Raw genomic sequence first — 21478 nt, forward strand, 5'->3', positions numbered from 1 at the left:
AGGAGGAGCAGGAGGAGCAGGAGGAGCAGGAGGAGCAGGAGGAGCAGGAGGAGAAGGAGGAGAAGGAGGAGAAGGAGGAGAAGGAGGAAGAGGATGACCGCGACATGAACAAGAAGTGTCACAAGGCGGCGGAGATTGCGGACGACAACAGCTTCAGATGCGCCATTTGCGATCTTGATTACAACAGCCGCGTAAATCTCACTGGCCACTACAAGAAGCATGTGGAAGCAAAGTTCTTTGACAAATCGTTTCAATGTCCGGAATGCCGACGGAACAAGGTCTATGTTGTTGTAGAAGAAAGCTATCCTGCTTGGTTGAATCATCTCGAAAGGTTTCACGGCAAGCGCTATACACCGCGTTTTCCACAGGCCTCGAACACACCAGCCAAATACCCATGCCCCTTCTCCAATTTTGGAACTAAAGGCAAGCACAGGAATTTCACCTTCCGAAGTTTGGTCGGTCACTTCACTCGTGGTCATCGTCCCGAACAGGACGCCAAGACGAAAGGCAGGTTTAAAAACGCGATCGAATACCCTAAATGCGCACATCAAGCAGACCGGGATGGTGCTGTACCGTCAATTGAGAGCATCTGGGACTGGAAACAGCATTTGGATCTGGCTCACGATGACCAACAGCAAACAATGTACCAGTGTTTCCTCTGTCGGGATCTTATCCGTACCCCTCGGGGCCTTAAGTCGCACTTCTGGAACGCACACGAAAATGGAGAGAACTTCTTCGCAAATCCTTTCTCGTGTCCAGAGTGCGTCCGAATTGGGCTGACTAACCAACCCGAGATCCTCGGAAGGAAGGCATGGCAAGAACATGTCGATCAGTACCATAATGGAGGGGCCAAGGAGATCCTAGTCGGCGGAACTATTCATGCCTTCCGAGAACATCGAGCCCAAATCTCGGATCTTCAAAATGATGGGGTTCATCTCGACGGCTCCGTGACACCCACGCCCAGGAGAACCAGCCATAAGAGCGACAGGGAGCCGGACCTGCGATCAGACGCCGAGATTATTCGGTCGGACGCAGCCGACCTGGTGTTGGACATCGCACCGTGTACGGATGCTCGAAATCCGAGACCTGGACAGGGAGAAAGAGGGAACAAGAGAAAGAAAAATGAGAGAGAACTTGATCCAGAGCCGAACAGGAAGACCAAGCGACGTCACTATCGTCTTGGATGTACTCCTACTCTGAACACCCAACCTGTACTGGAATCTGATATCCCCATTGACCCTGCTCTCTATGAATTAGTGTTTTAATTTTCCAGCGGAGTCGGGTCCTTGGTCGGAAATTGTTAGGGGAGCGCGAACTAAAGAAGATAGATAAGTTAAAGTTACTCGGCCTCTTATCGTGTTTTGAACACAGCAACCATCGATCCGGGCCGAGGCATAGTGCTCGGTTGCATGGCATTCCGCATGTCTCTATAGCCCGACAAGACTCAAGTCTTGGTTGTTTATTTTGGTGTTTCTTGCACGTTGGCATTCGCGCTGATGGAGCATCATAAAATATGCACGCCCGGAGAGTGCAGCGATCACCGTCTACTTTCTGTGCACAACAGATGCCGTTGTCAATCCATCCTTTCATGACGATGTTTAATGTCACGCGTGAGGTTTTAGAACATAAATGTTGAAACATTGCCACTTTAAAAGGGATTGCCAGCCAGTGCTTGCCCTGCCATCCTTTGCGCGCAATGACTACTCCTCATACCCACCAAGCGGAGCGTATGTATCCGCCCACCACCATGGTAAACTCCCAACATTCGTTTCTTAGAGTTAGAGGAGGAGTGCTGAAATATGATTGAGAAGTTGCCTGGCCACGAGGGCTTTCAAGATCTCAACTTTTGTTACTACCAGTTACTTGAGGTGATCAATCGCCTCCTCGCCAGTGGAGGACACCTTCGTCAGTTCTTTGCCAGCCTGGATAATGAAAAGAAGAGTTTGCAGGAATCCCTCAACGCAGAACGTCAGGAGCGCGATGCGACGAAAGCGCTGTTGGACGCCGCCAATCAAGAGCACAACGCGACGAAAAAACTCTTGGACGCCGCCTATCAGATTACTGCTGAACGCACGGAGGCTGCTAATATTTTGATCGCGAGGCTACAAAAAGCTCATGTGAATCCTCACCCTACAAGATGAAGAAATCACTGGGGTTGAGGATACGTTGTCACTCAGATTTGAGTACGAGATTGCGAGGCAAAGAATCGAGGTGCTAGAGAATGTCATCAATGGGTCGAGGGATATTCCGGGCGACTTTAATCTCCAATTGAACTATCTCATTGAGACGAATCAAGGACTTCAGCAAGAAGTTAGGAAATTGAGTCTGGATCTCGCAACGGAGAAGAGCAGGACCAAAGAATTGCAAACGCAGATTACCCTGCTGCAGCAGGATAAGGCGGCAAAGCCAAAGCCAAATAGGGCAAGACGAAGGAGGGGTGAACGCACTCAGAAGACGGCCGTAACAAACGACGGCGAGCCTAATTTCTCTTGATATCTCATTTGTTGTCAACTATCTAGTTCTTCATCTCCAATTATCCACTCCTTTCGGTCGTTGTCGGCTATCATCCAGCGCTCATCAAATGACCGTTGTGCAATCTCTATAAACAGGAGTAACGGTTTTGGACTTTGAGAATTTCTTATAAAAGGCGCCTTTATATACTGTTAGTCTATACTTCGTCGCACAATAGGATAGTATGAATAGTATGATTCACTTCTTGGAGTTGATTGCAAGTGATATGTGGTAAACGAGCATTCTTGAAGAAAGCTACCGCTTCAAGTGACCATGTAATAGGGCAGTCTTTCTAGATGGAATCCAACATGCTTCCAAATGGTTCTGTGTTTATGCTGCTAGCGGGTCCTTTGCTACTTCTTAGCATTTCTTCTACAGCATCTATATATAATTAGCTTTCTGTTATATAACCAATACCAATTACTTGCCCCCTACCTCTCTCACCCAAAAACAAAATGCTCTCGGCTGGACCTGTGGACGGCCGATAGTCTGAGGCCAACTAAGATGCACCCGATAAGTCGTTTCCTTGAGCATAAGTGGCCCTCGGAGCACTTGAGTGGCTCTACAGCAGCAAGACGCGACAAGGGGGGAATTCCGAAGCCCGTCGTCCAGCCTGCAAACCGATACCGATCATAAAAGATTGGAAAGGTTAGACCAATCGCATACCATCACTGGTCCGGCCAAAGAAGATTGGGTATCGACTCCCATCCGGTCACCATGCCCACCAAGACCCGTCCGATTGAGAGGTTTGCCACCGCTGTAGGGAAGTGTTCGGTGGAGGTGAGTAGTTCAACTTTTGGTTTTTTGTGTTCCCCTCTGACGTATTCTATTCTATTGAAGGGCGCCGCATATGGCAAATGCATCGTTGCGGACTACAACAACGTCACAAAAGACAAGTGTCTCACTGAGTTCATGAAACTCAAAGATTGCTATTTAGTAACTTAATTAACTGCCATTGTCGAAAGTAAGACTCTAACGCTTTGTTGGCAGGCCGCATACAAGAAACGGTGATGGTTCATGCCAATGGAGCATCATAATTAAGTACGCCGTGTCGCGGAGGATGTATGTTTGAGGGTGGAGAATAGAGAGTGAGTAGAGAGTGAGGATTAAATTGATGCTCGAGTAGTAAAGACATGGCGGCAGATTTTAGGAGGGGGGTTCTAAATATGGGGGAAGAGCGGCTAGGATATAAACCCAGTCTTATACCGTTGTGTCGAAGCACTCTAGGTTCAACATGCATCTGATCTACCTTATCACATGTTTTGTCGCATCGGCCATTGCCTTTACACTGAACCCAACTGGACTTCAAGAGAATCGCGTTACAGGTGACCAATGTACTCCAAAGGTACGTCAGCTATATAGCGTCACCCCAATTGTACTGAATCCACTGGATTCGCTTTTGCGACGAAACTCAGTGGCGCTGGTGTACCGCACCAGTATCGTCAGCTCTGTTATGTTCTAGGGCAGATAACATGGATAGGTCTGTACTATCTGATTCGGACCTTAAAAGCCTTGCATCTGCTAAACTCGAATTAGCGTCAGTTCCTTCGCCATTGACTTGGGACTGTGTTGTCGGTTTTATGCGTGAGTGACCTTTTCTGTGGATACGCGGGTCATGAGCTTATTTTACTATAGGGACCTTGAATGTAAAACTGCTCTAGAAGGAGATCCGTGTTCGTATAACGAGGAGCAATGGTTTCCCGGTTCCAAATCAGTTGACGACCCTTGGAAGGCGGGAATTGGGAGCTTTCAGTGCGAGATCAGCAATACCACCTGTCCAACAATGGGGACAAGCGCAAGCGCAAGCACAGCTACGGGGACTCAATCCAGCTCCAGCTCTAGCTTGGCATCTCCATCCAGTTCTAGCTCCATATCTCTGTCCAGCGCTTCAACAACTCAAACTACTTTTGCTTCACCCTCCATGTCTTACTAGGTTCGAATCAGTAGATTAGAGGGGGATGAGGGACTCGGCTCGAGCGGAATACTTGAAAATCCTTTATGTTAATCGAATTTCACTCCATAAAGCTTCTTTGCAATATTAATCATGGTCTGGCATGAAATACGTGACTTGGCGATATTGACTGCCAATGCTTATCCCGCATGTCAGCATTTCGGTCAGGTTATATCGCAATGCTGGTGGCTATACGGCTAAGTTAGCCCTTTCGCTGCTTTCTTGACCACAAGTATCCGCTCCAATTGATCTCGCGAGCCGACCGGCCCAATCCTCGCAACTCCAGCTTTAGCTCATTTCAGCATTTCAATCAAAGCTAGACACGACATGGCGGGATGGCCCAGTACAACGAGCACTTTTCTTCGTCTTCTAAGCCGGAGTGACGCCTGTTAAAGTGTTTGCGCTAATCGAGGTATATTTGTACTGCCTCCACTATTTGACCTTGGCTAATAGGAACGGATGCAACTAATTGATAGCATACTAATATGGAGGCTAAATATATCAACCATGAAAACCATTATGCGCCAGTTCAAAGCGCGTGTCTCAAGATTCTTCGACGACATGGCAAACTCGAAGCTCGAGGGCGACAGCTCTCAATTTTCAATCGCTTATTCCAATATCTCTGTCTCCGGCCGCGTAATATTGCGCTTGAGCAACGTACCGGAATAGATTGGAACAGGCTGAATACTGACGGCGGATCAAATTTCTTCTTAAACGATGTTGGGTTGGCTTGGACGCTTCCGTATCTAGAGGCCTTTGCCTCCGAAAATGAAGGCCTCTAAGCCAGCGTTCTTGGCATTCCAGAAAATCTTGGATCTGTGGTTTACCCATGTTCATTACATAATTATTGTTAATTATATGTAACTTCTTATCGTTCGGTTTAGTATCGCTCTTTACCTCTCAATCCTTAACCCCCTTTTTCTGCCTTCTCTCTCCCGATTACGATATGTCTGTGCCTACTACCCTGTTATGCTAATTCTTAACGTTAGCAAGAATGCAAGTGCATCCATATAATGCTCCCTATCTGCTGACGCGAACATCAATAGGCGTCATTTTCATTTTTTTAATGGGTTAAATCATTCCGTGCGACCCAGCTCTACATCCTTAGTGATGGATACTGCTGAAGTTGCTTATGTGTGCTTGCGAGCATTTAGGGCCCCGGTTTCCCCTTCTCTTATTTGCTCTCGCTCTTTTAGATTGGAGTATGATCGATGATAGGGGTCCAAAAATCACTGGATAAATCGATCATGGCGGATTATTGACAAAACCCTGTTGAGAAACTGTCAGGGAGAAGTACTAATGGTTTCTTAACCTGCTATACTGTTCTCAGCATTAACATCGCGTGGCATCCAGTAATGCGGAGTATTAACCTCAACATTTCCACAACCCTAATCCCAACGTAACCTAGACGTCGTAATAAGTTTAGAGGTGTTTCTACATCCTCCTCCTATCGATAATGGCCGAAATTCGAAGATCAAGTAGAGCGCACGTCCCATCGGCCCGATGGCTCTCCCAACACCCCGAATGGAGTAGTTACCCGTCACCTCTACCAACACCCCCAGTCGATCCCCAGGGTATCGTAACGCCTAGAAGAGTAACGAAATGACAGAATCCACCTGAAACTACGTTGTCGCAAGCCCCTAAGCGTCTCCGGCCACTAGAAGAAGTGTTAGCGGAGGACTCGCAGTTACCCCAGGACCTCGAGATTCAACCCAGCCAGGATACTCAATCGTCGATCCTCATACAATTGACGCAGGGCGATGCCTTAGGGAGCTCGAGGGAGCAGGATTATCATGAGATGGCATCTCCTGTCGACAACACTATGGGCGTAACAGTTCCTAGGGAGACAGTCGCTGCTACAGAGATGTCAACACTGACTTCTCGAGACTCCACTGCCCCTACTACTCTCGACGTCATCTCTCTGAGACCTGCTACAATACCTGCTACCGCGCCCAATTTCAAGGGGATCGAGATGAACGACCCCCGGTTGAACTACTTAACGAAGCCGATAGCTACTGCTACTGAGCGATTGACTGGCTGGATCTGGCGGTATGGGGTCCCTTTGGAGTCTCGAGATCGAGAAGTAGTATCACGATACTGGCTCTGTACGAGGTGCTACAGAGATTATCTTGGCGTCAAGTTGTACAAAGTAATCCGGGGACCTGCCGCCGTAGGTTATGCTCGCGGAGCGTGGCGCTGAGGTCGATATCGAGTAGACCTGGGACGCCATCGACTGCAACACGGACACCGTCATCAACAGCGTGCTTCGCAGCGTCTATTAGGCTGCCGCTGCCGCAGCGGAGCTCGAGGACGTTGTCGCCGGGCCTCAGGCTCGCCATGCGTTGTGCATGGTCGTTTTCTGGCTGGAAGAACGTTATAGATGACCGCAGCCTTGCCTACGACAGGCTGGAACGCTGTGCGGATATCAGCCAGTCGAGGATAGTAGAACATAGCGCTGCACGATGTTAGACGTTGAGATGCATGTAGTAAGGGTGAGAGCAGCCTTATACAGTGATAGACAACAGCTCAGATAATGTAAGGGCGAAGGCATCGGATGCTAGGCGCCGCAAGCTGGATGATATGTCGTGAAGTCATCGCCAGATGAACGAAGGAGGGTGACTGGAACGCCTTCCTAATAAACGCACACGTCGGGCACCAGCCCACCTGGTCGCTGCAGTGCGACGAAAGCACCCGGGAGACTGGAGTCCGTACAAACGGCGAGACCTTCACAGCTGCAGATGCATCTTATTGTCCAGATCTATTTAGCAGAGCGTCCGTTTGCCGTTACGGCATCAGCACCAGCACCGCGAATCGCCTTTTAATGATAGATACCGTATTAATGATACACCCCATGTGCGTCAAACGTATGTCTTATGAAATCTATTATTCTACTCAGTTTAACATAATAGTCAGGGTAGCGATATTCAACCTTACCCTAATATCCAGGGTCTTTAAAGTGTGTTTGGATATGCTTCTTTAGGACGTCCTTTCATGGCATATAGCGTATCCGCTGTTCGTACAAGACTCCTTTATTGCCCACGTAAATAAGATATACTAGGTAGAGGAGTATTCTTAGAAATAGGCGTTAGGAGTGAACCTCGACTACTTCTTCGTCTCCAGGTGTATCTAGCTCCTATTTCACGAAGCTGCTACCTAGGCTGGTCGATTTATCTGGAGAGCTATTTATATTTTTCTTACACTTTATCGACGAAGGCGATACGAATTTTTTTATATAGTTAATCCTTTATTTAAGAGCATTTAGGTAGTAAGCCTTCTACAGATAGTATAGTTAAGCTAATATACAGACAAATTTGGCGCGCGCTTAGTTATTCTTAAGAGGCTTGAAAAGTATACCAGCTATGGCCGCCCGCTCTCGAAGTTCGAATTCGGTAGTCGGCAAGGCTAGAATATCATTCGTGGCCTTTGTACTGAGCTGTCTAGCTATCTCGATCGTATTGACGGAGTCGTGAAATGTGTGGATCGCATCATCTAATCGTGCTCGGTGTAGTTTTTGATAGGCACTGCCAATTTCTTTATTCGCTGCCTCATATTTCTTATAGAAGAGGGTCCCTTTAGCCTTGGCGAGTGGATAAAAGCCTTGGTCGTACAGTTCCTTTTTGTACTTCTCCCGTTCCTGGCGAAGGGGCAAGAGAATTGTTGGAAAGGGTTACACCAAACACGGTGAGGGCTATTGAGACTATGTCTAGGACGGGCGATGATTTTTAGGCGAGGTTTCTGCCGGATTTGTAGGTGTGGGGGGAGGGGGGCTCGGTGCGACTTTTGAAGTTGGGAGGGCTGGGCAGGGCATTGTTGATAGGAATGGGAGTTGCATGTACGTGTATGTGTATGTATAGAGGGTGCTCGCTAGTAAAACGGCGTGGTGCTTTAAATGATTGGCCTATGCAAATGTGAAGCTTCTACAAACTCGAAGTAGACAGGTATACTGGGACGAGTGGAATTTCGGTTATAAGTGTGTCCCATACTTAACCAAGGCGCCTCATCGCACCCTAAAACTAACATAGATATAGCTCAATTCTATAAAGGACTTCCATCTACCAATCCGATCGACAATTGCATCGACAGCAGTCGCAACAATGAGTCGCTCGACACCCAACACTCCTCCACATCTAAAGGTGCGCACGAACAGACTTACGATACGGAAACCTCTCCCACGGCTCCGGAAACCCGGCCCCACGAATGAAATCGAAATGCGTTACGACATCCATCGGCCTATCACTCCCCGAGTCAATCGCCGCAATAGCCGCGGTCAGAAAAAGCGACTGCTTGATACGAAATTCGGGCAAATGGTCGTAGGGCTTGGACGTTTTCTGCGCGTGCGCTATGCCGCGAATGAGCTTCGACATGTGGCCGTCATCTTCATGGTAGGCGGCTCGCTCAAAGACCTCTGGCCAGCCCTGATTCTTCAACTTCGAAGGGTGGGATGCGAGCCAGTCGAGGCGGATCTCGGGGCTGCCGTGACAGGCGTAGGTTAGAAGGTAGATTCTGCCTGTGTATTCTAGGAGGCGTGCTTTCTGCTCATTTAAAAGAGATGGTTCGGAGAGGAAGACTGAGAGGCCAATGCTAGAGGTCACAGTATGGAGCAGGCTGAAGTCGAAGAGGCAGATATATGGGGGTCGCTGAGCGCCCGCAGTGAGATAGACTACTCGTCGTAAGCAACGGTCTACTTGAAGGAGTGTGAATATGATGGAGCTGCTCACCCGCTGTATTTTGGACTTCGGCACAAGCACGTTCGATGTCGTTGGGATCGACTCGAAACCGCGCGGCTATTTTCAGTAATTCCGGTTTTGCATTCTTCAGTACTCCGTCCCTTGCCGGCTCCATGTCCATAGCGAACTGGCCACTTACGGGCCTCGTTTGACTGTGGTAGGATGGGCTGGATGAAGTACGAACGGCGTCATCCGCACGACACATGTCGATGAGATCCGACAGTGGCAGGCTTGGCTGCTCCCTTTTCGCGGCGAGAGTCTCGGCTTCAGTGAGATACTCCGTGTACCACCAGTCGTGATGCACACAAGCTTGTGCTAAGCCTTCGGCTAACATCTTGGCTTGACGGAATTCGAGTGCCAGGTTGATGTGGATGATACCATGCACGTACCCTGGTTTCCATGTCAGCACGATGCGGGACCTCGAAGACTGCTCGGACTCGACTGAAACCCACCCATGTAGATTCGACACAGCACGTCATTTGAGATCTCTGTCCCGTCCACGAGATATTTGTGTAACACTTTCTGGTATCCAAGCTTGTCAATCTCATTGATGAAGAAGCGAGTAAAGCTCGCAAAATTGAGTTCGTGGCCCAAGCATCGTTTGAAAACTATTGGGTCGACTAGATCTGTGACCATAGTTTGTTGCATTTCAACAGGCGCACGCTGATATGTGGCGTTTCGTTCGTACTGAGAACGCAAAGTCGCTGGCTTGGCGCCTAGGGCCCATATCGTCACGAGATGATGGGCGATGTGGTTGTGGAAGTACATCTGTAACATGTTGAGATGTGAGCATTCTGAAGTCTAAGAATTAACTCACTCCTCTCTCATCTTCGGTGCTTGTGAATATGTGGTTGATGTTGAAATTCTCCTCCAGTAGCCCTTCCAGTTCCTGCGAGCTCGCCTTGGTAATGGTAGCGGCGTGAGTCAGACCCGGATTGGCCACAGGGTCAAAATGGAAAGTGGTAGTGTTCTCGAGTCCCATGGTGTTGAGTTCCTCTAACGCTGATTTGATGGTGGCAGGGATGTTGGCCAGAGGCAGGTAGTTGGCTGTCTGAGTCTGCCATTTTCCCTTTGGAACATCAATTGATGCATAAATAGTGATGAAATGAGTCAAGGTAAAATCTCCCCGGTATATTACGTCATAGGCTCTACATGACGTTTACAAATCATACGTTCATTTAGCTTGTTCAGGCACAGATGCATACGCGCAATGCCTTCAAGATACCCATGAAGCCAATGAATTTTCGTCTGATGCCAGCACCAAGTGGAGCAGCCGCTTCGGTTGATTATGATCCTAAGCTTATTTGTCAAGATAAGACATCGAAAAGGCTGCGGGGATGATGTGCGGCATATCATTGCCGTAGTGGTAGTTCTTTGAGATTATTCCGAGGTCGCTTTGTAACCGGTGACTATTCCGGAGAATATTCCTGTAGCTGCATTAAATTGGAACCACCAAAATCTCGGAGCGAAGGGAACCGATATCTCGTCGATCATAGTGATTACTTTGATTACTCTCCGAAGACTAAAATGCTGTTGTTTACGTCCGGGTACGGCTGCTAGATTAGCCTGCGTGCGTCCGTACTTACAGTGCTGAAGCCGAACGCGCTAAACGCAGACCAACTCTCATCATGGGTGCTCCAAACTTCCAACAATTGCTCTCCAAGCATGTCTTGATCATCGGAGGATCCTCTGGCATAGGTTTCGGCGTTGCTGCAGCCTCTCTTGCAGCTGGGGCCAGAGTATCAATCTCCTCATCCTCACTCCAAAAGGTCCAATCCAAGGTCTCACAACTTAAAGAATGGTATCCAAAGAGCGAGATTGAAGGATTCGTGGCGGATCTCAATAAACCTACGCTGCAAACGGATTTGCATGGTCTCTTCGAAAAGGTTGGAAAATTGGACCACATCGTATTCACCGCATGCGATCCACTCGAGCTCGTTCCCTGGCAGGACTTGACTCTACAACAATACTCCAAAGCTGGACAGATGCGACTTTACGCACAATTCTTCGTCGCACAGGTCGGTCAGCGATACCTCAACCCTGGGCCAGAGTCATCGATTACGTTCACATCGGGAACATCGTCTGAGAAACCAACGGCTGGATGGGCTATGGTGGCTTCTTTTGCCGCCGGGCTGAAAGGTTTAACTCGCAATTTGGCGGTCGACTTGAAGCCGATTCGGGTCAATTGTGTGAGTCCTGGATACGTCGCCACGGAGCTGTGGGGCGGCATGGATGAGGCAACAAGGGAGGGTCTCTTCGATAATTTGAGAAAGACACTCCCCACTAGGGCAGTTGGAAGACCCGAGCAGGTTGCTGAAGCTTATCTTTGGTTGATGAAGGATTCGAACGTGACAGGGACTTGCGCCGAAACCAATGGAGGGATGAAGTTGTAAGATACTCGGGTTGCAGCAACCTAGGATCAGCAACTCATACGGTTCACTGTGGTGCTTCCTTGCTGTCAAAGGAAGGGAGTGGCTTTCCTTGGCGCCTAACTCATACGGTTCACTAGGTGTCCCTTACTCTCCCTTTCTCTTCCTTACGAAGTTGTGGTGCTTCCTTGCTGTCAAAGGAAGGGAGTGGCTTTCCTTGGCGCCTTCCTTGCTGCCGAGGCCTGGCACCAAGGGAGCGCCCTCAGGGATAGTTCATCTCGCTCCTCTATATAGTCCGCCTTTACGGCATCTACAATACAACAGAGTTCACATCAACAACTTGAGTAAGATAGTCGAGCTGGAGCTTGGGGGTAATTGGCAGTATGATTGTTCAACCCTCGGCGAAATCATCCAAACCCAGCGATATGCGGCGTACTTCTCCCTGCGTCAAGGCCAGGCCCAGGATTGTGATTGGCTTGCGAAGGCTTGACTGATAAGTTGGAAATGCCCCAGTTATCACTCTAGAGTACAGTAGGTTCGCAGTCTCCTTGCGTGAGCAAGATGTTAGCATAGGAAATGTTACGGTTGAGACGAGTGGCCTGACCTAGGATAGTGGCTGACACAGCACCCTAACTATACGTAGTTAGCCCACCTAATAGGAGATGCTTATAGGGAGCTATTCCCGCTCTCTTTGATCAATCGACGCAATCTTCGCTCATTTCCGCAGCATATATTCTGCAGCCGTTACAGGAAAGGTAGACGCTACTATTGCGAAGGAGCTAATGCCTAATAATTGAAAGAGTGGTAATTCACGAAGGAGCTGATACCTAGGTATTAGTCCTGGCTGCCTGACGCACGGTCCTCCCCGACGCACGCACCAACCGAATTTCGTCAATTTTCAAGATAATACCACTCCATCAATATGCGCGCTATGGATAAGGCGTTTGCAGATTTGGAATCGCAAGAGCCAGGAGAATCGATTAATTTTACTGAAACTGAGAAAGAGCATGGAGTTACGCGATCCACACTCTCCCGTCGATATCGAGGTGTTCAAACTAGCCGTGCAAAGCAGTACGAAAATCAGCGACTTCTGAATGATCAACAAGAGAAAGAGCTTGAACGGTATATTGATAAGCTCTGCCAGCGAGGCCTACCCCTGTGTACAAATGACGTACTTCGCATATTTCGCATATTTTGCATATTTCGCAATACCCTGCCGTGTCCGTGTCCGTGTCATCCCTATCCCTGCATGCGATACTGGTACTGCGGCCTGCCTGGACGTGCGCGGTTCTTTGTCAGCGGGAATAGGGCGAGCAGCTCGGGCCCGTACAGAGCTGTGGCAGAGCCAGACACCTAAAAGTAGCCACCACAATGCACTTATTGTGTTTTTGAGCTGATGTAGCCTCGTTGCCTCCCAGCAGCGGCCACCTCCGGACCTTACCCGAAAGCACTATTATTCCCGACTGTGCCACCAACCTCGACTCTACCATGAACCAAGAAAAGCCGCAAAAGCGCCGAACAGCCTGCGATAGTTGCCATCGAGGCAAGACAAAATGCTCTGGGGGAACGCCCTGCACTTTTTGCGTAGAGGGAGGAAGACAGTGCATTTACAGCGAGCCATCTCGACTCGGCAGACCCAGGGGAAGCAAAAACAAGCGAACGTTGGAGAGATGCCAGACTCAAGAGGGTGCTGACATCAGGTACGATCGTGGCCGTCAAGACCTTTGGCTGGACATACAAAACTCGATAGACCTCGAGCGGTATCAAAACCAACGCCAGCTAGGTCAACCTATGCCGACGTTCGAAGGAATCAGAGATGGCAGTCCTGGAAATACTATGACTCCGATACGCACCCGGAGTGACACTGGATTAACCGCTTCTGTTTTGGGGAATCTCCCAATCGATTTCTTCGACCTGCTTAATGGGGAGGAATCAAGTTCTGATAGAAGGGCAAGTCAGACTAGCAATGGACAGGCAGGATTGCCATCTTCACAGCTCCCCCCAGCGGATCGCAGTCGATCTAATGACACATCTTTTGAGGACCCGTACGGTAACCTTGAACGCACAATGTCAAACACAACTTCATTCAACAATTTTCCCGCTACAGGACTGGCCATGTCTTCTACAGGAAGCGGTCACGCGTTCGGAACTTCACAATTTCCTGCCGGTCTCACTCCCCAGCACTTGCAGAACTTCCTGGACAATGTCTCAATGTCTTCACCAGATGCAACGGACTCGCCAGGTACAACCACTTGCGAGTGTCTAGACAAACAGGTCAGATTACTTTTCCGGATGGACAAAGTCGAGCAAGCGCAGAAAAAATCATCTCCCGACACCGCTCTCGTAGCCGCCCGCGACGCAATGGAGCAATGGGATAGTCTACGTCAGTGCACCGCATGCGACAAAGGTAGCACCGAGGGCATCTTTCTCATGTTTGTCATGAGTATGCGATTTTTATTGCGTGCTTTGCGGTGCTCCTTTGCAAATGCAGCAGTGGCTGGGATGGATCGAATAGCTACCCAGCAACGCTCCTCGGTTGAAGATTCTGCCGCTACATGCCGCAGCAACTGGCGCGTATCGATTGGCAAATATGAAGCCGCTGGGGAGGAGCAAAAAATCACGTCGAGGATGCTAATTATTCTGGCTGTACGACGAATTGAAACCGCACTGGCTTATGTGAAGACGCGTCTGCAACAACGGCAGGCTGCAGCACGCCTAGAGACTGAAGGCAACAAAGGGAGGGCGGAAGCTATTGCAATATTTGATAAACTTATCCAAGGAGACAAGCGGGACCTTCTCACCGAGAATGGATTCGACAGCCATATGGGAATGCTTTTGCATGGACTGGAGGGAATTCTTGGTTCAAGCTGATCTTCTTAAGATGCTACCATTGATAGAACGGCCACAATTCTTTTACGAAGTCAATCAAGAGTCTGAAACGTCTATAGAACCGTAACATGACGGAGAATGATAGGGCCGAAGTTAAGAGTTAGAGCTTTGGATTGGTCAAGCACTACTTTGACTGTCATGAATCAATGCAGCCATGCTTTTAGAAGACATGAGAACGCCCCAATTGTTGTTCACGCCTCTTATCGCCCAAAAAGTCTCTCACAATCCCCCATCGAGTCCGCCGACCACTCCGAAGATGCTCAGCAGCACACTCGAAGAAGTACTCAGACTTTCTTCTCCCCGGTTTGAGCCAGTTCGCTGCCACTCGGTTCCTGAGCCTTGTTCGACTTATTGTGCAGCACGTCTAGGATACGAGCTGACTCAGCTGCGTATCTACAGTGCCTGCGAACTCTAGGCCCATATGTATGGAAAAGATAAGGGAACGGGGCGCACACCAGCGCCAAGAATGCAGGGATGGACGAACCCCAATGAATACCAAGACTATTATACATTGGAGTAGTAAACAAAGGACTATGGTGCTCGTTAGCATAAGATCGTTGTGGGTCGAGAGGGCTACAACTCACAAGGCTGCGCCGAAAAGGGCTCGGATGATGGTGTTTGCAGCCAATGCCGAGGCAGCATAGAGAGTATACGTATCGACGAGGTAGTTTGCTACACTCAAGAAGATGAGGACGTGTGAGATACCGAGGCCTACGGTGCCAATCTGACAGGCAATCCAATGGATACTGGGGTAATTTGTCCAAGCGAATTCAAACAGTGCGATGGGTAGCAGAACGGCACCAATCAGAGATGGAAATAGTCGCGCTTCTGGCGGCGCCACCGTGGTGTCCTCGGGTAAGCGGTCGATCACACGCTTGTACCTCGTATTGTCGAAGTACGAGATAACCACTCCAATGATCTGCCCGATACCCATTCCAACAAAGGACAGACCAGAATTGGCCTGACTCCATCCTCGAGAGCCGATGAAGACGATAGGGAAGGCAGCGAATTCCATATACATGGTACCGTAAACTAGAACAGTGTTAGCGCGCAAAGAGGGGAAGGTCAGCGAGAATACTGCATACTAATGGCCATGTACAGGGATAAGAACAAAACGATGGGTTCCCTGAACAGCAAAGCCCAAGGTCTCACCATAGCGGTATTGAAGACGACCGCTGGAGTCTTCGTCCCGTCATCCAGCTTGCTTTTGTAAACCTTTCCCGTTATCTTGCTAAGCTTAGCTGCGCGGCGCCGTAGCAGAACTGGATGATATGTCTCCGGTACGAACAGAACGCCAACGAAGGCAGCTCCGACAAAGAAAGTGATCAAAGCAGCAACCCACTGCCATCCAGCGGCAACGGCAAGATAATTGCACGCTATCGGAGCGATACTGGGACCCAAGAACGGAGCACCGATGAAGGCAAGCATGGCAACCGCACGGTCGCGGGCCGTGAACATGTCCGACACGACGCCGCCCGAGTTCGTGATTGCCGACGCCCCGAAAGCGCCTGAGAAGAATCTCAGAACTAAGACAGTGGCGATGTTTTTGCTCGCGATGACGGCACCGCTGAAGAGAGTCGCCAAGGCGTACGTGAGCATGCATACGACCTGTCGTCCGTATAGTTCGGAAAGCGGCGCCCACACGGCTGGCCCAATGGCAAAAGCCAGGATGAAGAGCGACGTATCAGCTATCACCAAGGTGCTGCTGGCGCCAAAATGCTCTTCCAGCTGCGGGTCGGTGGCCGACATGGCAGACGAAGCGAAGGTGATGGACAGGAAGGCGAAAGCTTGGATAATGGTGATCATCCACTTGATCCATTGTGGCATGATGAGAGGATTGCGAGAATCGTCGGGGATCCATTCTACACGGTAAGGGTCCTCAGGGGTTCCGCTCCCAGGAAAGGTGTGTTCGAGCACGTCAGGTGTGAAGGCGGATTGCGAAGTAACGAGCTTCCAGAGGGGGATGGGTGGATGGTGTGTCTTGGCTGGAGTGGCTGGGTTGACTGAGCTGCCATCTGGCGGGCTGGCTGAGGCCATGTTCGGCGGTCGAGGCTTTCCGGCGGCTTGCAGACACTGATTGAGCTAGAGATACGAGTTCGCCCGTAAATGCAAATGCAGCAGGATTCGTAGGGAGAAGGTGGTTTGCGCTGGTTGATGTGACTGGGATGCAGCGGCATTTGCTGTCTGCGAGGGCTTATCTGCATTGACTGCAGCTTCGTTCGACGAGGTGTATTACCAACTTCGCTCGAAGAGGTTGATTACCAAGCGATCCCGGCGATTATTTTCCCCTGCACGTGATTCACCGGCGACTTTTTTTTGGGGCGGAAATATCGGGTAAAACTCCAGAGGCTGTATTGATTGGTCAGATTGCTCCTCCCATGTTCCCCGCGGGCCGCAAGGCACGAGCCGAAGCGGCACGAGCCGAAGCGGCACTTAATTAGGCATGCCCCCCACCCGCCCACGGCTTACTGTACAAGGGTATGCCCCCATCCTGCAGGTCCTCCCGCTGTTCTCCAGTCCAATTTTACATATATGTAAGCGCTCGAGGTGATGCACGTGCATTCCGGCCGAGAAACGACCCATCCTCGAACCGTTTCCGCTGGCATCTGTTTACTTCCCGGCCGTTGTGTAAGAAGAGCTGCCCGGGCGCAGACCAATACGACTTGGAACGTATAGCCCGTTTTCTATCAGTGAGAGAGGGTGTTCCCATGATAGTACTCCATTTGTAGTATTTGTATCTGAAATGTCAAACGCAATACAAGTTGCCCGCTACCAGCGACTATTTCCTATTTCCCGAGTACCCGTCTCGTCGCGAGGGGTGAACGCTGCTGCTATTCATAGAATCCTGACTTTTCACCAAGTACCATGGCTACTTTCGCCCTAACTTTTCCACCTCGTCGTAAACATCATGTCTAATTCAGGGGTCAGTAGAAGGCTGCGACAAGATCAGACGCTGGATTCATACTTCCACTCATAAAGTAGACGCTCATGGAAAGAACGCGGAATATCTATTGCATCATCAGAAGGTATCTCGTCAGAGTGGGCACCATCACACTCACCTGCACTATCAAGTTCGTCGTGCGCGAGGAGACTGTATGCTGTATCGTTCTCTTTACCGAATCTGATCCGCGAGAGAAGCTTGATCGTGACGACGCGTTTCCTCCTGACCGATCCGAATCGCTGCACCTCAGCAGGTATCTCAGCCGCCTTGGCATGCCTGAAGAACTCTCCCAGCAACCCCGACTCCTCGATGGCTAAGTTTGCTCCTTGGCCGCTGAAGGGGAGCATCTATCGACGATGAGTACAGTTCTATCTCGGACTTGATGTGAGACTATACAGTATGCGCTGCGTCTCCGATCAGGATCACTCTGCCCCGAGTGTATTCTGGTAGCGGGTCATCAAAGCGAAGTGGCCAGACCTTCACATCATCAGCAAGCCTTGGATAACGTTAGTCTTGCCAAAGTAAGTGAGACGACGTTGCTATGGGCGCACCTCAGTATCTCGACAATGCGAGGGTGAAAATGCTTGAATTGGGATAAGAGTTGCGACCGGTTATCTACAGCTATTAGCGACTTCCATAACAAAAAGAGCTAATGTAAGCTTACCCACATCTTGTACATGCTGAGCGGCAGGATATATGCCCACAAAGTTCTGGAATTCACCGCCGTGGCATTCATACCACGCCAAGTGCCTTGTCTTGAGTTTGTCGCTGACATCCGCCAAGATGCTGGCGCCGTGCAGCTTCCCCGGGATCATTTCTCTGATCTCATTCAAGTTCCTGATATCAGCCGTGGGTACGAGGAAGCGAAAAGCATAGTTTCCAGACTCGGCGGGTGGATGATCAAAGCCAAGCACTTCGCTTCTGCAGATTGACCGCGCGCCATCCGCTGCGACAATCAAATCTGCTGTGTGAATTTCTCCAGACTCCAGCTCGACAACCCCTTCGACAGCATTGATACGTTTGATAGGACTTCCAAGTCGCAAAGTGGCGGGATTCGGAGCGAGCTGCGAGAGGCGTAGTAGCTCTGAGTGGAGATCTGCTCGAAGAACCGACTGCATATGACCACCGTATTTGTCCTCTACATCACTTAGGTCGATTCGAGTGAGGGATGCTAGGTCAATGCCATTGACGGTTTCAAGCGTTGCGTGGCGCCTTACCAAGGCTCTTTTAAAATCGAACCCAAGATGCTTTAGCACGATGGCTCCGTTGGGGAGAAGGTTTAGTGCGGCGCCGACTTCGGTTTTGAACGACGACTTTTCGAAGATCTTGAAGGTTCGTCAGCTCCTTTGGCCTTCAAACACTGTGTTCTAGTGTTCAAAGCTACCTGTACCGAATGCCCCGCTTGACACAGCGAGGTTGCCGCAGTGAGACCCGCTATGCCCGCACCTATAACGATGACGTTGAGTGGCATTGTGTATGAGAGCAGACCAAAGGCGTCCCAAGAGAACTGAGGAGCTGGAAGCCTTTGTAGGCATGGGGTGGTATAGGAGGAACGGTATCGTACCACCATGCGCATGGCTCAGGTGGTTGACATTATCGTTGGGCTTTTGGTACATGAGCAGGACCATGGATTGGTATCTGTTGAGAGCCGGGATGTAAACGGGCGGTAAACGGGTAATAAACACATGTTGATCGACACGAGATAAACTTCACAAAACGCTCAGTCGTTATTACAAGTCGTACGGCGCATAAAATCCGAGGACTAGACGAACTTCGCTATTTCAAAGAGTAATTCCCAACGTTGCTACAGGTCAACTAAACCACTCGCGAAACGGTTCGGACACCATTCACGATGGCCACGATTTCAGAGCTTGCAAAGGAAGTATCCTCCAAAGCAGCCGAGCTCGAACAACTCATGAATGAAGCAAGCTTGGCACAGCCTTCGTTCAGCGAGCACAGCGCTCACGACTTCGACTCCCGACATTCCCAGAACACGAATACTGAGGCGCTGCGTCGAGCGCGCAATGCTTTGATCAATGCAACACAAGGTTTAACCCAACTGACCATGGGTCCTATCGACTACCTCTGCTCTCTATCTTGGTACGTTATCAGCAACAACAACAACAACATTCGAAATAGTAATAGGCAACACTGACCGGGCGTGTATCTCTTAGGTCCGCAGCCAAAGTTGCCAATTTGGGCAGTCTCATACGACTGGAAATTCCGCGGCGCATTCCTCTTGGCAAGACTCGTAACCTGGACGATTTAGTGGCCGAGATAGGCTTACCGGCCGTCGTAACAACCCGCGTAATTCGCTACGCCATCGCCAACGGCATCTTTTACGAGGATCCGATTAGCGTGATCGGCCACACCGCTAGCTCTGCGAAACTCGCCTCCGACCGCGATCTTCACAACTACTGCTTGATGTGGTCGGCCGAGATTTCCTCGCATCTTGTAAAGCTCCCCGAGGCTCTTTACAAAAAACAGGTCTATGGGCCGAAAGGCCCGGACTCTGCGGCCAATCTTGCCTTTCCCGAATATGTGGACATTTTTGAGTATTTCGAGAAAAGGACCGATGCGGCCCAGCGGTACTCGCTGTATTTGGGATCCCGCGCCAAGATCCCTTGTTGGTCCGTTGATTTCTTGATTGGAGCTTGGGATTGGGATTCGCTAGGCTCCGGCACAGTTGTCGATGTGAGTAAGAGTTTACTCGCCTAGATAAAGACGCTAACTAGATCCTAGGTCGGAGGCTCTGCAGGGTCCACTAGTATCATCTTAGCACAGGCCTTCCCCTTTCTCCGTCTCGTGAGTGAAGATATCGCACCAGCAGCTCTCAAGGAAGGTGAAGCAGTCGTCCAACAGCTACAACTCGACTCACGCATTTCTTTTGCGCATCATGATTTTTTCAAGCCTCAGAAGATATCCGCCAAAGCATACATCTTCAAGAGCATTTTACACGACTGGCCAGATGATATCTGCATAAAAATTCTCCAGGCTTTGCTTCCAGCCCTTGAATCTGGTGCGCATGTGTTGATTGCAGAGACGTTGATGCCTGCAGCGCCTGCACTGCGGACCAATGCGTGGGATTTTGAAGGCAGAAGGTAGGACATTTTAATCACCTTCTAGTGCTCTGACTGACAGTGTTTCAGAGTCGAGGACCAGATCATGATTGCAGGTCACGGCGCACATGAACGAACCCTTGAACAGTTCAAGGCTATATTTGCAGCAGCAAGTGATTCGTTCCACTTTGCAGGAGCCAAAGAAGGGGCTGAAGGGTCGATGTTCTCTCTCATAGACTTTGAGTTCCGCCAGGGCTAGATGACTAATTAGGAAGACGATAAGATATTAGATCGCACAGCAGTATTAGTCAATGAGATTATACTTGTGCTTAACCATACCAAGCTTATGATACGCTTTGATGTCCCTCTCAAGTGTGGGTGGAGATCGGAGACGTCTTCCAAGCCGGCGTAAATCTCCGACTGACAGTAAAGAGTCCCGCCTCAAAGCAAAGATGTTCTACGCGAGATATGCGAGAATTGTTCCACAATATCGACCAGCGACACAAGTTCCCAAGATTTGCTAGTTTTTAGGTGTCTCGAATGACACACTGATGACCCTAACAAGCATACCTCTGGCCATAAACGAATACCTGAACTCACCCTCTCAGACACCCAACACTTAGAAAACTCGTATCCGTCTCCGCCGTGATTGCCGTAGTCTAGCCATTTGGGGAGAATAGCTACGCATACAAAGTAGTGGCGTTAGTGATCCGGCGAATAGAATACGGTGATTCTCCGGTCACTTTGACTGACAATCCTGAACAGCTTTGCCCCCACTTTATCCTTGCGATAAGAATACAATAATCAGAAAGTAAAATGTCCGTATAATCATGCATTTCCAGTGCATGGTCTCAGGATCCGGCCCTAGAACAGAGTGATCATCGAGGCAAGCCCTAGATGGAGTGTTGTGACCATGTTATCACGATAACCCTGGTTATTTCTGAGGTAACGAATCGCATCAACGACTTTATCATAGCCAAACTCCAGTCGGGATGGTCATTCGGATGACCAAATGGAGGAAGTCACTTGAG

The 21478-nt window shown here is 49.7% G+C and overlaps 12 protein-coding genes across 12 annotated transcripts in view; 8 read left to right on the forward strand and 4 right to left on the reverse strand.

The window, feature by feature from the left end:
• The window catches only part of BDZ99DRAFT_518794 (uncharacterized protein), a gene marked incomplete at both ends in the record, with an annotated part of 3169 nt that extends 1904 nt beyond the window's left edge, over window positions 1–1265 (forward strand). The window contains one exon of the mRNA XM_033725336.1: window positions 3–1265. Coding sequence (XP_033578495.1) covers window positions 3–1265 — 1263 coding nt within the window. The remainder of the gene's footprint in view (window positions 1–2) is intronic.
• Window positions 1266–1799: 534 nt separating this feature from the next.
• On the forward strand, window positions 1800–2493 carry BDZ99DRAFT_518795 (uncharacterized protein; the record flags this gene model as incomplete). Its single annotated transcript, XM_033725337.1, has 2 exons — window positions 1800–2117; window positions 2191–2493. The coding sequence occupies 2 exons, from the start codon at window positions 1800–1802 to the stop codon at window positions 2491–2493; spliced, it is 621 nt and encodes a 206-aa protein (XP_033578496.1).
• A 735-nt stretch (window positions 2494–3228) lies between these two features.
• BDZ99DRAFT_384926 (uncharacterized protein) lies at window positions 3229–3456 on the forward strand (the record flags this gene model as incomplete). The annotated part of the gene is made up of 2 exons (XM_033715409.1): window positions 3229–3291; window positions 3352–3456. 2 exons carry the CDS (start codon window positions 3229–3231, stop codon window positions 3454–3456), a joined length of 168 nt encoding a protein of 55 aa, XP_033578497.1.
• Window positions 3457–3745: 289 nt separating this feature from the next.
• On the forward strand, window positions 3746–4444 carry BDZ99DRAFT_475079 (uncharacterized protein; the record flags this gene model as incomplete). The annotated part of the gene is made up of 3 exons (XM_033721950.1): window positions 3746–3856; window positions 3927–4095; window positions 4173–4444. 3 exons carry the CDS (start codon window positions 3746–3748, stop codon window positions 4442–4444), a joined length of 552 nt encoding a protein of 183 aa, XP_033578498.1.
• A 1474-nt stretch (window positions 4445–5918) lies between these two features.
• Window positions 5919–6662, forward strand: BDZ99DRAFT_475080 (uncharacterized protein; the record flags this gene model as incomplete). Its single annotated transcript, XM_033721951.1, has 2 exons — window positions 5919–6036; window positions 6100–6662. 2 exons carry the CDS (start codon window positions 5919–5921, stop codon window positions 6660–6662), a joined length of 681 nt encoding a protein of 226 aa, XP_033578499.1.
• Window positions 6663–7784: 1122 nt separating this feature from the next.
• Window positions 7785–8063, reverse strand: BDZ99DRAFT_384946 (uncharacterized protein; the record flags this gene model as incomplete). The annotated part of the gene is made up of 1 exon (XM_033715410.1): window positions 7785–8063. A coding segment is annotated over one exon (279 nt), but the record flags the coding sequence as incomplete, so codon positions are not given.
• A 375-nt stretch (window positions 8064–8438) lies between these two features.
• BDZ99DRAFT_559618 (uncharacterized protein) lies at window positions 8439–10389 on the reverse strand. Its single transcript, XM_033727266.1, has 4 exons — window positions 10007–10389; window positions 9642–9957; window positions 9181–9579; window positions 8439–9122 (listed from the first exon to the last, which is right to left on the reverse strand). Exons 1-4 carry the CDS (start codon window positions 10169–10171, stop codon window positions 8590–8592), a joined length of 1413 nt encoding a protein of 470 aa, XP_033578501.1. The 5' UTR covers window positions 10172–10389; the 3' UTR covers window positions 8439–8589.
• A 428-nt stretch (window positions 10390–10817) lies between these two features.
• BDZ99DRAFT_559625 (NAD(P)-binding protein) lies at window positions 10818–11858 on the forward strand (the record flags this gene model as incomplete). Its single annotated transcript, XM_033727267.1, has 1 exon — window positions 10818–11858. The coding sequence occupies one exon, from the start codon at window positions 10818–10820 to the stop codon at window positions 11580–11582; it is 765 nt and encodes a 254-aa protein (XP_033578502.1). The 3' UTR covers window positions 11583–11858.
• A 622-nt stretch (window positions 11859–12480) lies between these two features.
• Window positions 12481–14520, forward strand: BDZ99DRAFT_569556 (uncharacterized protein; the record flags this gene model as incomplete). The annotated part of the gene is made up of 2 exons (XM_033727895.1): window positions 12481–12680; window positions 13259–14520. The coding sequence occupies 2 exons, from the start codon at window positions 12481–12483 to the stop codon at window positions 14427–14429; spliced, it is 1371 nt and encodes a 456-aa protein (XP_033578503.1). The 3' UTR covers window positions 14430–14520.
• Window positions 14521–14731: 211 nt separating this feature from the next.
• BDZ99DRAFT_384132 (MFS general substrate transporter) lies at window positions 14732–16499 on the reverse strand (the record flags this gene model as incomplete). Its single annotated transcript, XM_033715367.1, has 3 exons — window positions 14732–14978; window positions 15032–15479; window positions 15533–16499. Coding segments are annotated over 3 exons (1662 nt in total), but the record flags the coding sequence as incomplete, so codon positions are not given.
• Window positions 16500–17316: 817 nt separating this feature from the next.
• BDZ99DRAFT_518801 (putative salicylate hydroxylase) lies at window positions 17317–18859 on the reverse strand (the record flags this gene model as incomplete). The annotated part of the gene is made up of 7 exons (XM_033725338.1): window positions 17317–17359; window positions 17413–17455; window positions 17507–17735; window positions 17785–17884; window positions 17940–18003; window positions 18053–18713; window positions 18773–18859. 7 exons carry the CDS (start codon window positions 18857–18859, stop codon window positions 17317–17319), a joined length of 1227 nt encoding a protein of 408 aa, XP_033578505.1.
• Window positions 18860–19240: 381 nt separating this feature from the next.
• Window positions 19241–20706, forward strand: BDZ99DRAFT_384891 (S-adenosyl-L-methionine-dependent methyltransferase; the record flags this gene model as incomplete). Its single annotated transcript, XM_033715407.1, has 4 exons — window positions 19241–19488; window positions 19563–20082; window positions 20131–20489; window positions 20538–20706. 4 exons carry the CDS (start codon window positions 19241–19243, stop codon window positions 20704–20706), a joined length of 1296 nt encoding a protein of 431 aa, XP_033578506.1.
• Between the last annotated feature and the right edge of the window lie 772 nt (window positions 20707–21478).

The sequence above is a fragment of the Mytilinidion resinicola genome (genome assembly GCF_010093595.1).
Source record: "Mytilinidion resinicola strain CBS 304.34 unplaced genomic scaffold BDZ99scaffold_7, whole genome shotgun sequence".
Taxonomy (NCBI): domain Eukaryota; kingdom Fungi; phylum Ascomycota; class Dothideomycetes; order Mytilinidiales; family Mytilinidiaceae; genus Mytilinidion; species Mytilinidion resinicola.

Excerpts from the sequence above, each read along its gene's own strand:
- BDZ99DRAFT_559618 (XM_033727266.1), bottom strand. The coding sequence starts at position 10,171 with ATGGGACTCGAGAACACTACCACTTTCCATTTTGACCCTGTGGCCAAT. Across the intron at positions 9,958-10,006 it reads GCACCGAAGATGAGAGAGGA|ATGTACTTCCACAACCACAT; the intron begins GTGAGTTAATTC and ends AACATGTTACAG. Across the intron at positions 9,123-9,180 it reads CGAAGTCCAAAATACAGCGG|TCTATCTCACTGCGGGCGCT; the intron begins GTGAGCAGCTCC and ends TACGACGAGTAG.